This window comes from Falco punctatus (assembly GCF_963210335.1).
Source record: "Falco punctatus genome assembly, chromosome: 9".
NCBI classification, from domain to species: Eukaryota; Metazoa; Chordata; class Aves; order Falconiformes; family Falconidae; genus Falco; species Falco punctatus.
In genome coordinates this window covers 49,011,770-49,025,513 of record NC_137589.1, presented here as the reverse complement: position 1 = coordinate 49,025,513, position 13,744 = coordinate 49,011,770, and the positions used below count along the sequence as shown (strand labels likewise).

The following is a 13,744-nucleotide window of genomic DNA, read 5'->3' as shown; positions in this document are numbered from 1 at the left end:
ACTTCAGGAACTGGCTTTTTATGTTTTATGCTGTCTCATACTGCAAAGCCCCTGTGGAGGTCCCCTCGCGTGCCTGCTGGCCATGCTGCTCGGGAAGATCCTGGGCTGGTTTTGCAGGGTTGGTTCTGCAGTCAGGACAACTGAACCTGTCCTGTTTAAAACTCGGTAGCAAATATTCTTAAGGGACGTGAAAACCTAACGTGCCACTGTTGTGGTTGTGTTTCCTGCTAAAAAGCGCCCATAAACCTGCACAGTGCAGAACAGTTAACGTACAAAGAGGTAAGTGGCTGGCTGTCTTTTTATAGATGGGTCTGACGTAGGTGTTAAGTGTAAGGCTTTCTTTTTATCGTGTAACTGGACTTTCTGTCCTTTTGAGCTCAGTGTGGGGTAGCTTCTCCCTAAATTAGTTACAGCTTGAAGTGAAGACAAAGTGGGTTTGGTGGGTGGAAAGTTATTCTGGCAAGCCACACTTCCAGTGGAAGGTTTGACTGTTTCTTTCTTTTTCTATGTTTTTTTTCTTCCCCCCACCCCCCCCCCCCCCGCCACCTTCAAATGTAGCCGCTAGATCTTTGCAACCCAGCCCGGACGCTGCTTCTGTCAGAGGAGCTGCTTCTTCATGAGAGCAGAAGCAGGACTATACAGGTAAGGCTCTTCCCATGCTGTCAGAACTTTCTAAATGTGCTCTTCTGTGCTCTTCTACAGTAGATTTAGAAGGGAAATGTTTTATTGTGCAGTACTGATAGTAATACAATATTGGGAAAAACTTGTAGTCAGTTTATCATGGGATGAACTAAATATCAAAGTTCTTCTCTGCTAAAAATCAACTTTTTTTCTTGTCTTCATGCTTACAAAGAAGAAACTGTGCGTGGCAAACATCGGTCACAGCCCGGCAGCTGAGGCCACCGGCACAGTCAGAAAGAGGGACTTTAAGAATATTTTGTGCCAGGTTAGAGAACTAGACAGAGAACTTGTTACAGGGGTTTTTAGAAATTGAGTTCCTGAAACAGGTTACATGTCCAAACTCCTCTCCTTTTTCTTACTTCGGCTTCTTTTCTGCAATGTTATTGGAAGGCTGTTAAAAATCTGGGGAAACAACTAAGCTTTGGCTACATGCTGAACCTGTATGTGATGACTTTCAACATCCAAACTGGCTTCACTTGCATCCAACTGTACAGTCTGCAGAGCCCTGGAATCTGGGCCAGAGGAAATGGCAGCGGGAGAGCCTGCTCGTGCAGTGCTTTCTAGTGCTGGAGAGAACTGCCGTTTCTTTTGGGGCGTTTTCAGAGAATCTCGTGCTGTACAGAAGAATTTTGTTTTGAATTTAGTTGGAGTGAACAATGTGTCGTCTTCATAGAGTCATAAATGAATTTTTACTTGACTAATCTTGGTTTCTGGGTAACACCTTCTGGGTGGTCGACAGCAGAATCTCAGAGACATGTCATATCACTGGCCTGTGCAAAACAGTACAAGGTTGTGTTAAATGACTACTCTCCCTTTTTGGCTTTCAATGTGTAATTCATCCCTTGCTTTGGCTCGAATAACTTTTTTTTTCCCCCAAAGTACATGAAAAATTGCATGATCAATTAGGAAACTTGGCACTGGTTTGTAAATAAAACTCTTCCTCTGTCTGTCCTCCTGTTCTTTGCTGCTCAGGGTCTTCAAAGCACCTGCAAGAATGAAAACGAGTTAAAAACATGGCTGTGTAGCACAGCTGTGGTCAATGGCTTGGAAATATGGTGGCCGGCTTGAAGTCAGGATGCTTCTCCTGGGTGGTTTGGAGTTGCTTGCTTTCAGGTCAGACTCAGAGGTCTGTAGTAGTAGCCAAATGTGGAATAATGGTGAATCACTAATGCTATTTGCAGCCTGGGTAGAACATGAGTGTGGATGGGGAGGTGTTCATGTTTAGGTAGTGAAGCGCCTCCACACACATTTGAAGGTGTGCTGCTCTGTCTCCAAATGGCCATATTGGCCATTTCAGAGACTCGGCCATGGGCAGGATCAGAAGGAGGACGTCTCAGGGAAAGGACTCCTTTTTTTGCATACGATGCCCTACAGATGAGCGTGAGGCTGGAAGAGGATTTCCTGGTTGGAGCTGATGCCAGGAAAGGGCAGGATGCTGTACGCTGGCCAGGAATGTGAGACAGCGTTTGAGAACCATGGTGCCTTGAGGCTGTGATGTCTGTGTAAGCCTGGCAGAGGGGCAAGGCAAAAGGTTGTGACTAAGCATAGTGAAAAAACAGAAGCAATGAATAGGAACAAGCATGTGACAGTATCTGCTTTGAAGGCAGGAGTCTTTCCCTTGGTGTGAACCCAGGTGTGGTGCTGAGCCCCAAATTGCTGGAAGCTGACAGTTTTAGGTAACAGCACTGGGACACCAGCCATGCCTCGGGGGAAGGGCTTTCTCATGTCCGTAGTGTGTCACAGGGTCACGTCAGGCTTCGCAGAGCTTCAAGGAATCAATGCAGGTCTCTCTGGAAAGCCAGAGAGTGCCCTTCCCCAGTGGAGCAAGGGTGTCTGCTTTGGTCCTGGTGGGTGTGACATAAAAGAGCCTAAACTTCTGAGGGCAGCAAGACCTAAAATGGCCTGGACACAATGGAGCTTCCCCTGGTACAGAAGGGCTCCGACTTCTCTTTTTGCTGGACTTGATCTCACTCCCTCTCCAGCCTTCTCTGCTGCCAAACAGAGGCTGTCTTGTTTCTGATCAGTCCTTTCTTCCATGTGGTTTTCCACTTTCCCACTGCTCTTCCCACCCAGCCTTTCTCAAACTGGACCACTGCCTCTGTGGTTTGCAGGACTGTCTTCTGCATATTATTCTGCTTCAGCTAAGTGGCTTGAGAGAGGAGGGCCCATGTGCAGGGGCTGAAGATGGAGGTCCTGTTTCCTTTTTTTTTTTTTCTTTTTCCCCCTTTTCTTTTTCCTTCAGAACCCAGAATCCTTTCCCCTTGGCAGGTTCCACATCAGGCACTGCATCCTGATCGCTGAGCAAACTCTCTCGCATCTCCTGAAGGAGCCAACCTATCTCCCTGGAGGCTTGCCAGGATCTGTCCTTTCCCTGACCTTACCTCTGGGGCAATCCTTATTCAGGCCTTAATCACATCCTGTCTAGACTTTGTTGCAATTCCCACTTTTATGGTCTTCTGAAATCCCTCCAGCCTGTGGAGTGCCAGAGGAACCAGTGTGATCAGGCGATTGTGCACAAGGTGCTGAACATGGGCTTTGTCAGTCTGTCTCTAATGTACCTGGAGGCAACTTTCCAAGCCCTGTGGTACCTTCACAGCATGGGCTATGCTTACTCCCTTCTCCTCTCTCTTTTTCTGCCATCCCAGCAGGGCCTGCAGATCAGGATGGTCCTTGCTTGAACTCTGAAAGCCCTCCAGCTCTGCCAGGAGTCTGGAGGACTTGGACTGGGGTGCCCAGGTTTTATTCTCTTCTCTTCTCTCTACAGAGCAAGAGGCTTTTCTCTCTCATCCCAAGTGTTGCACTGCAAGTTCCTGGCACTCCTGGCCTGGGACAGGGTTGCCAGCTCCTGTTTCAGTGGGTGGCTGAGTTTGGCCAACACAGTGGCTTGACCAAAACCCTACTCTCTGGCATATATGTTTCAAGATCTTGTTTTCAGCCTTGTTTAGATACTTTCATTTGCATAAGAATACCAGAAACCTGCACTTACCTCCTCCTTCCACCACACCAGTCCCACTTACTCTGTCCCTTCATCGCTGCCTCTTAATATCCTCATTTTTTACACCATTTCCCCATCTGCGTAGCCACTGCTTATGCTAGTGTTTGAGGGTAGATGTGTGACCCCTTGAGGTCTTCAGTGCATGTTCTCCCCTGATGTTCATGGTCGAAGAGCCTTTGATTCAGGTAAGCCAAGGTGAGGTTCAAGGTTGACAGCTAAAGCCCTCACCATGGATCGCCTTTTGGCCAGCGTGGTGGTGTATCTTCATCAAGGTCTAGCTGAGCCTGTAAACTCCTTCCTGAGTGTATAAATTCCTTGCCAATAATCTTGGCAGAAAAGAATGTATGAGGTGGTAAAACAGGGTAAATGTATTGCGGGCTAGAAGACTGCTGAGAGATCTCGGAGAGCATGCGTTTAATCTGGATACATGTAGAAGTAAAAATGCAGGAGCAAAGGAGCAGGTCATGCTTAGAGAGTTAGGGCTGCAGCATGCGAAGCAATGACTCAAAGACTTTAGTGTATCACTGAAGGGTGGTAAAGTTTCCCTGTCCTGGGAAGTTCATGCCCATCTCTGAAGTTCCATGCCAGTGTATGTGCACCTACCCCATCTGCAAAGCCTAGACTGCTTCTCTGTTTAGTCTGGGGCTCAGATGACTGAGATGCTAATGTATGATGCTGTGGCAAGTGGATTACTTTTAATCGTGTTCACCTATTGCTCTGGTCCCTGTGAAAACTGAGTAACTGCCCATGCAGAGCTGTAGCCAAGAAAGCTATGACTTTGAAGCATATGATCAGGGGAGCACTGAGTAGAAGTGACAGGGTGTTATCACCTTGTATGTGGGGAGCTGCATCATTCTTGGTTTGGTGAGTCCAACAGTGATGTCTGTGTCATAGAGGATGCTGAGAATTTTGATGGTCTCACAAGAGGGCTATAAGGATAAATCAAGATCTGAAAAAAATGAGGAAGATTAAGAAATCTTCATCCATTTAGCTCAACTGAATGAATGGGGGCACGTGAACTCTGCAAATACAACCCTCATACTGGTATCACTGCAGTTTCTCTTCTGGGGTGGCACCCAGTTCTTCTGGAGAAGAATCCAGTACTGGTAAATAGAAAATGTGTGTGGCTTGATCCTAGGGGTGGATACCTGTCTTAAGAGCTCCCTGACAAGGATTACAGGATTCCTTTGGTCATCTGCAGGCAGCGTTGTCTGGCCAGCCATGCAGGTGAACATCACCATGTTCTCCTTTGGCAACTGAAAGCTCTGTCCTGAAAGACCTGCCTCTGCTCCACTCTGCTTCCTCAGCTTCCTCTGTTTTGCTAGGCATGGCTAAAAGACTATTGCTTAGAGAGAGAGAGGGGGCAGTGTCTCAGAACACATCTGCTAGCTCAGGCTTTTCCTGCAGAGCACTGGGACAAGCAGGCAGAGTTCGCACTGATCCATTTTGCCAGTGTCTCTGCTGATGTACTGCTGCAGTTGCAATGTACAAACTCCTCCCTGCCGTAACTGAAGTGGTGGTGGCTCTCTCTGCGTAGATGAGCAGAAGAGGATGGGGTTAGGAAGAGAGTTAACTATTCTTAAGCTTGGATGTGAAGGTACTTTTTCTGCAAGGCTTAATTTCTGGGCACCTTTTCATGTTTTTGTTACCTTTACAAGGCGTGGTTATCATTTCCTCCTTCCTACAGTGGAGCTCTGTAGCAGTCCTGTTGATCTCCTGTTCTCATCTTGGGGACCAGTGCTTTCCACCTCCCCTCCTGGCTTTCATTTTCTCTTGTTTTCTTTTAGGAAACACTGTAAACGTGCCCCTTCCTCCTGTAACAATGCTTTGCCAGTTATAGTCTGTAGTCAGTCCAATCTATCAGCAGAAGAGGCTTTGCTGTTTGCCGTGGTGCAGAGCACACCCAGATGAACAGTGTCCAAGACATCGGTGTCAACCTCTACAAACATTTCCCATCCCACCCCCATCCCCATAAAATCTATTCACATCCTCCTAAAAGGTCTGTGTGACCACTGCCATGTGGCCTTGGTTACTCTAGTAATATCAGAGGTGTGCCTATCTCTGTTTTCAGAGGAGTCCTTTCATTGTGTCAGTTGTTTGATTTCTGATTTTGGGGTAGGAAATTAGTTCTGGGAAATACACAATATGTTTTGACTCTCTGAGAAGCAGCTCTGGTGGATTCTGTGTCTTGCCTGGATGAATTCAAGCACTGTGTTTCTTTTTTGTTTGCTCTTTCGCTTTTATGAGCCCTGTGATTTTTCATGGTAGATACCAGATCTGTTTGCAAAGTGCTGTTAGAGACATGTTACAGCTTGTTGGCGGTATGATGGCAACCTTAGGCAGAGCTCCAGATTATTCACTACGGCTCTCCCCTCTTATACCTGCTGGCTGCTGCCATAGGGTCATCCATGATTTGAATTTCCCGTGCTCAGCTCTGCAGGCGGGGTAGGTGCTCTGCTTCACAGAGCCAGTCCCACTCCCACCTCTGCAAGCAGGGTCTGCTGGAGCGCTCGTGGCAGGCTCTGGTTGTGCGGGTGGAAGGGACACCTTCATTTCTTCCCCCAGCAACTTGGAGGAGCAGAGGGGCCTCTATAAACCGTTTTGTGTGGAGCTGCTCTAAAATCAACTGTCTTCCTGGAAGCAGCATCTAATGGAGACGCTCCTACATAACCCACGCTGCTGCGCTTTTACCTTCTCTACGTCCTCAATTCAATCAGTCCCATCTTCCCATAGAAGCACAATGTTACCTGTAAATACTTCTTGTATATTTCTGTGTCCATGATTCTTTATTTAAATCTGCTTGGGTTTGAGGTGGTATATTTTGTTTCCTGCTGATCCTTCTAATCTTTCTTCCACCCTTTAAACTTCTGTGTGTAGTAGGTCTTAATTTTTTATCTTCTATTTCCAGCATGACTGCTTGCTGATCATGCTTTTATCTCCTTGACTTTGAGTTACTATTCTCAAAATCCCTCATCTTCTTTGAGGCTAAGGGACTTGGGACATATCTGGTGCCATCCCAGAAAAGTTACCTTTTGGCCCAAGAGGGACATGGGGTAAAGTTTATAGTGCAGTTTGTACTTCGTTATTCCTTGTATTAATAATAAGGTCAGAAGTAATGAAGAGGGTGAATGTGGGTACTAAGCCAACAGTGTGTTGAGAGCAGAGGAAGGGATTTTCCAAATAATACAGAGAAAACCAGACACTCCCTAGTTTCATTGTCCATTAAAGCTATGCCACTAGCTTTGTGCTTATTAAGAATCCCACAAAAACGAATTTGCACAGCAAGGAGAAATCTTGTGGCAAGGGCTTGATTTTGGTTTTAAAGCCAGATGCTGCTGCGCTGATGTGGGATTCGCCACGATGCGATTAAACTGTTACCCAGCTTGGCATCCTCCTGACATGTGTCCATCAGCTGCTGGGCATGGACACAAACTGTACTGGCAGTGTCCCTGTAAACAGTGACTCAGTCCCTGTCCAGAGCAAAGTCACCTTTCAAAGGGTGGCTTGGTGGTGGCAGCAGTGCTAGCTCCTAATAAGCCCCTGGAATGCTGGGTTGATTTGTGCTTTTGCAAAAGGTTCCTAAAAGACCACAAAACCTTTGTTGCTGTTGCTCAGTGTTGCAAAGCAGCTTTCCTTTTGCTGTGGGAGGTTTTTGGGAGCATCCCAAGGAGGGTTAAAAGCAGCCATGTGCCCACATGCTGCATCCTGTGCTGAAAGCAGTGCATGGTTTGGCAGTCTGCAGAAGGTGTGGCATCCAGTATGCCCACTGGCATATTGCAGCTGCTTCCTAGCATCTTCTGTGCTTTGCTGCATGCCCCCAGCTTCTGATGGAGAGCAGGACAGGCTCAAACCTCGGCTTCTGGCATAGTGATTGCACCAAGCTGCTCAGCCCTGGTAGGCGTCTGGGTCCAGGATCTCCAGTGCAGTGGAGAAGCTCACACACTAATCTGTACTGATTGAAGTAGAGACTTCAGGCAAGAGACAGAAGCAGCACAAAATATATCTTTTGAGTTATGAGCACTTACCACTGCTCTGGAGTAGCTCCCAGCTTCTAGGACACTTGGGTCACTGCCCAGGCACAGAGTTGGGCAGACACTTGTTTCAGTGTTTGCTTTCCACCCGTCAGCGTGGTTTTAAGGTGTCAAGTTTGTTCCCTGCAACTGCTCTCACGGGTTCTGCTGTGAAAGCCAAACTGTTATTTTTCTCAAAGGGGGCACTGAGGAGAGTGAGAAGCTCCTTCATGAGTGTGTTCAGGGATATCGCATTTGCTTTTTGGGTTGCAGCTTCTACAGTGTGCTGGGATTAGTCGGCAACTTATTCCCTCCTCCTGCTCCTCTGATTTATAACTTATGTAAATGGGAAGTGACATGAGAAAGCAGAGAGGGTGTGTTTGTGTGGTGTTAAACTGTTGGGCAGGTTTATCCCTCTCATCGTGGGACTCCACAAAACTTGGTAGGTGGCTGCCAATAGGGGGGAGCTCATCCAAAACTTGCTGGGAGCACCCCAAAGGGTGTAGCAGCAAGCAGCCCCTTTGGGAAGGAGTGCCTGGACTGCCTGTCATAACTGGTGTGTCTCCCCAGGGTGGAGGACTTTTCCAGGACGCTGTCTTGGTGCCAAGAGATTAATTCCTTATAGTTTCTTCTTTGCTGCTCTTGTGCTTCCAGGTGACCCTCTTTGTCTACTCTGACCTGCTGCTCTTCACCAAGGAGGACGAGCCTGGGCGCTGCAACGTGCTGAGGAACCCTCTTTACCTGCAGAGTGTCAAGCTGCAGGAGGGTGAGTGTCTGCAGCAGCACCTGGAGGCATTTGGGGCATTTTCTGGGCTGCTAGCTATAAAGATTTCTGGCCAGCAGCAGGATAGCACCCCACTATCCCCATTGCTTCCAGTATGTGACAGTACCATCCAACTGTTGGGCTGCAGGGCCAGCATCACCCTTCCCATCCCTGCATTAACCCAGTCCCTGGGAGCTCTCTCTCCTGGGACACCTCAGGGGCACTCAGGTAGACTTTCCAGGGCATTTTGGGTGCATCTCTTGGGTATTTTGGGCTGGCATTCCCCAGGGTCTTGCTGTCCTGTGCTGTTCCCCTTGCTGGTGTTACACTGCCTACAGCAGGGGCTTGCCGAGGCTGAGAAAGGGAAGTGAAGTCTTGAGGTTTCCCCCATGGTGCCTCAACAGAGTTCAGAGGTTGTCTCCAAGGGAGTATGGCTAAGCCCCACTGACCTTTACTTTCTGACTTCTCCTTTCAGCTGCCCACAGTTTTCCCCTGCATTACCATTCCTCCCCTGTGCATGGCCCACTGGTGAGGAAAGAGCAAATCCTGGCTTTGGTAGGAGGCTGTGGACCATGCCCGTATGCTCTTCACCTTGGCTGGGCTCTCACATCCAGCTGAGGGCTCAGAGAGGGCTTTTAGGGCAGGGGGGGACTTGAAATCAGTTATTTGAAGTTGAAATGCTGGGGCTGTACAAAAGATGGCCTTTAGCTACTCGGGGTCAAAAGAGGAACAAGCAAATTGCTCTACCACATCCTATTTGCTATGGTAGAGCCACTTCTTGGCCCTGGGCCCAGTCCCACCTTGTTTCTTCTTTGGTGCAGTCACTTTTATGGTCTTGTTTTGTGTACGGTTGTCCGACTGCATCAGTGTGGGGCTGGTGGCCTGGCTCAAACTCAAGCCCAGGCAGCAGGTGTCACTGGCCTGGGACCTGATGTGGGAAACTGTAATTACATATAAGGAAAAACTTTTCTAGGGTGAGGTTGGTCAAATATTAAGTTGCCCAGAGAGGCTGTGGGATCTCCATCCCTGGAGATGTTTAGGACTCAGCAGCCCTGAGCACCCTGATCTGAGCGTTTTCAGCAGGGCCTTGGACTCCAGAGGCCATGAGAGCAGCCCCTTCCAACCCAAATTACTCTGTAACTATATGACTTGATGTCTTTATGCAGCCCCATGACCCTGACTAAAAGGCATTAATCTAGATCTGGGCTGCTTCTCCGAAGGGATGAGTTTCTAGATCAATTTTGTCACTTCCCATGACTTTCCCCAGCTGAGCTGTGAGCTCTGTGGATGACCTGTGTCTCTTCATGTGCCCCATGTTGTAGTGAGCTTCAGTGCTGGGGGTCTGCAGTGCTGTACTAGACACCATAGGCTGCCTGTCAGTTGTTATTTCCCATTTGCAACCACGTGCTGCTCCCAGATTAATTCACTGACCTATTTGGTGGGGGCAGAAACACAGTGAGGGACATGGGGCACCATGCCATGAGCCATTTAGAAAAGCCATTGAAGCTTCCCTGGGGTTTGTTGAGTTTGTTCTCAGCGCTGCTTATTTCTAAGAAAAGGACAAAAGAAATTGTTCCTTGTTGAAGTGCTTGTTGGTCAGCGTCTGCTCCTGGAGTGCGCGCGCGTGCCACTCCTGGCTGCTCTCAGAGGCTGTCTAGTAACCCTGCTCATGTTCACCTCCTTGAAGAAACCAGCTTCCCCGGTGCTGGTCCCGGCTCTGAGCATGAAGGTCAATTTGCAGCTCGGCACAGGAATGCACCTTCTAACCTCGGGCACAGCAGTTGGATTTCGTGAGCAGTTTTCTACCACTTATTTCCTCGTTGCCACAATAACTTGGCTGGATCACATCTGGAATAGCTTAACAAGCCTCTCCAAAGGGGATGTTTCTCCCTGCAGTGCTGAACCGCCCCCCATGCGCGGGGAATCCAGCTCAGTCTGTTTTCAGGCAGCTCACCCTCCTGGTTTGGGCAGGGCTGCTTCAAAGGCGGGTGGAACAAGCAAAAAGATGTCAGTCCCTTTTGGCAGGGATTTTCTGTTGGTCTCCTAAATAACTGAATGGCACATTAATAGGAACAGGCGTATTGCTGAGCATAACAATTGAGACATCTCCGGTACACTGAAGACCATTGTGATGTTTCCTGTTTCTGCTGCTTGCTGCACTGTGCGAAACCAAATCAGTATAATCTGCTTTACAATGCTTTGTCTTCCTGCTTTAGAAGCTGAGCATGGCTGATGAGCACCACACCAGCCAATGTTTCCAGTGCGACAGGACTGGCTTCCTCACTAGATACTGTGGGAATTTCCACACGAAGGTCACTGCCTCACTGGGATCCTGGACCCCCTGGGTGGGTGCACTCAGTGTTGGGACAAAGAAGAGCGCTCCTGTTTTGCAGCTGGAATGAGGACACCCAGGCTGTGAGCCCCATCCCCAGCTGGGATCCTGCCAACAAGGACTTTCCATGTGCTGCTTTGCTGTCCGTGACATCTCTACCCGCCATATCTTGGAGCAAACAGCTCTGAGATAGCCTGAGGCCAAGAGTGTGATTTATGGGCCTCCTGCCCTGCCACAGATGCTCCCTGCTGCTCCAAGAATGCTGTGAAGCACCAAGGGCTTGCACCCAGCCACACCTCCCCGGGGACATGCACCATGGGCTGACAGGCTTGTCCCCTCTCAGCAGCCAGGTTTGGATGTACACAACAGCCTTTGTCTCTCCCCACGCCCCCAGGGGCCTGCAGCACCCTGCCCTGCGAGCTCCTCTTTGGGTGCTGAACACAGTCCTGGCCCTGCTGAGCAGATGCGAGAGGCTGGGGAACAGGGTACCAGCCCCTGCCGTGGGCATTGCCATGGTCCCCTGGACCGTGCAAAGACGGCTGTGGAAAGGAGCACGACCAGCTTCCCTTTTTTCCCATGTTTTTGACCCAGTGCCTGGCACACACCGCTCAAATCCTGCAAGCAGTGGGTGTTTTCCTTGGGTTGTGCAGGGCAGTGGGCAGAGCCAGGGGGTCACTGAACGCTGCTGCTGTGCTGGGAGCTGTGTAAGAGCCTGCCCTGTGCATCAACATGGATGTGTGGGACGAGGCTTAGCTGGAGAGGGGGGCATGTCCCCACAAAACTCACACCCTCCTCTTGTCTGTGCTGTGCACACACAGCAGCCCAGCCCTGGGGCAGGGACATTTCACAGCTCAAGTTACTGTGAAAGCCAAGCCAGTCCCCGTCACCACACATCAGGAAGAAACTAAAATATCTTCAAGTGAATTTTTTGTTCTCCTCCTTAGTTCCTTTTAGCATTTCACTGAATTTGGCTGAGAGTATGTGCCGTTCCGCTGTCCAAAAAGGTGCAAATGTAGCACCACGTGGGGAATGGAGCTGCAGGTTAGCCCAGATGGCTGGCTGCTGCCTCCTCGGTGTGAGGTTGTGCTTCTCTCCTTGTCTCTTCATGGCCTCTGTGATCCACAGTGCAGGAGATGAACAGAGCACCTTGTGTGGCTCGTGGCTCCTGGGCACAGCAGCCTGCAGTGCTCCAGCCTGATCCTCTGGAGACTGGAAGAAGCCCCAGTGGAAGAAATCCTGGCAAACTTGGTTTGTGCTGAAATCTGCACTTGGGTCTGCTCATCCTGGTTTCTACCATCACTCTCCTGCCTCCCCTTGTGCCTCGCTGGAGATCGCCACTGGCTCAAGCCCAGCTGCTGGACTGGGCAGCCAGTTATCCGAGAGGTCGACAGCAGTGCTCCCGGTGGTGCTGGGCTCCACAGCTGCTGTGGCATGGTGTCCTGGTGGCGCGGTAGTGATGTTCCAGCCCATATCTTGCGACGTGCATTAAAAATGAAGCTGGCAGAGGAGGCAGCCCTGCAATCCCCCAAAGGGCAGCTGAAAGAGGCATCCAGCAAATGGCTCCAGGCCATTCACTTCTTCGTGGGTTTCGAATAGCTCATGGAGTGACTCAAGAGGCATCTGAGTCCCTTGGTGGGTCACAGCTCTTAGCTTGACATTTGAGCTGCTGCTTGCGGCAGAAGAATTGCTTTCCTCTGGGGAACAGGGTGTTTCCACCACTGTACAGAGTCTGTTCCCATGGTTAGCGCAGCTCAGGCTTGTTGAAATGAAGCAGAGCTTGTGCTGACACTGCTTGAATAGGATCTGCGGCCGTGCCCGGACTATGGATCTGATCTCATGGCAGAGATAACATCATTAAAGGGTTATGAAAGCTGCAACCCGGTGGTGCTGCATGCTACCACGGGCAAAGCTGGTGCAGGGCATGCTGGTGTGAAGGAGCGAGCTGGCTCCAGGAGGTGGGATGTCCTGCTTCAGGGTTGAGGTGGCCCTGCCCTGTGAGAGTTTCATGTCCTCCCATGAGGCTGATGTATGCCAGGAGCTGGCTTCCCTTGGGGCTGCAGACACTTGTGTCTTACCAGCAGGGATGAAAGGCCAGGGCACATGTTCAGGAATGCCTTTTTGTTGGGTATGGGGAAGGCTAGGCCTACGGAAACCAGCCTGATGGAGCTGCAGCAGGATAGCTGGCAGCAAGATGAGACTGCTCCATGGTTTAGCAAGATGGGGATTGCAACGTTGGTCATTGCATTGCCTCCAGCACCATCTCCTTTCCCAAAGCTGTGGAAGTCCCTTGGGCAGGTTTCCTGGGCAATGCCATGCTGGTGGGAGCTTGGGGAGTTTGCCCTCAGCCTGATGGGGCAGGATGAGCTCTTCCTCCTGCCTCGTGTTGAAGCATTGACCTGGGATTCGTCTCCAAATCCTTGGAGAGGCACTGACCTCAACCGCTGGCACTAATGGAGGCTGGGACAGACAGCGCTAGCCAGAGCTACCACCAGCCTTGCCAAAGGCTTGGGTCGAGAAGCTGGGAATGAGCAAGGCTGTAGGAACAGGAGCTGCTCTGGTTAGTCACCCTGGGAGCAAAGTGTCCACAGAGGTGAGATGGGAGAGACCCAACCCCGGTGTCCAGGATGGCAGTGTGGGCACTGCGGGGCCTCTGCAGCCCCCAGGAAGGGTTCGGACTGCATGTGCCACAGCAGGTTGAGCAGAAGAGCTTGCATGTGGCCTTTGAATGAAACAAACCTTTTTCCGAAAGGGAAAACCCAAAGGAGAATCCATGATAATCTGGTGATTCCATGCAAGATACCATGCGATGCAGCCTGCCCAGCGCATGGCCCCTGCAGATGCAGCATACATCACTCCCAGATCACAGCCTGGTACTGTAGGATGAGAACAATAAATATTCATTAAACGCTGTCTCTTAGCCAATTCCTCTGCCAGTGGCTCTGCTCGCAGAAATGCAATTGTAG

The 13,744-nt window shown here is 49.9% G+C and overlaps 1 protein-coding gene across 5 annotated transcripts in view; it reads left to right on the top strand.

Moving 5' to 3' along the window:
• The window catches only part of RGS3 (regulator of G protein signaling 3), a 79,462-nt gene that overhangs the window by 26,710 nt on the left and 39,008 nt on the right, over positions 1 to 13,744 (top strand). For all 5 annotated transcript variants that reach the window (XM_080402042.1, XM_080402050.1, XM_080402043.1 and 2 more), the window contains 2 exons: positions 559 to 642; positions 8,341 to 8,452. In XM_080402042.1, coding sequence (XP_080258168.1) covers positions 559 to 642; positions 8,341 to 8,452 — 196 coding nt within the window. The remainder of the gene's footprint in view (positions 1 to 558; positions 643 to 8,340; positions 8,453 to 13,744) is intronic.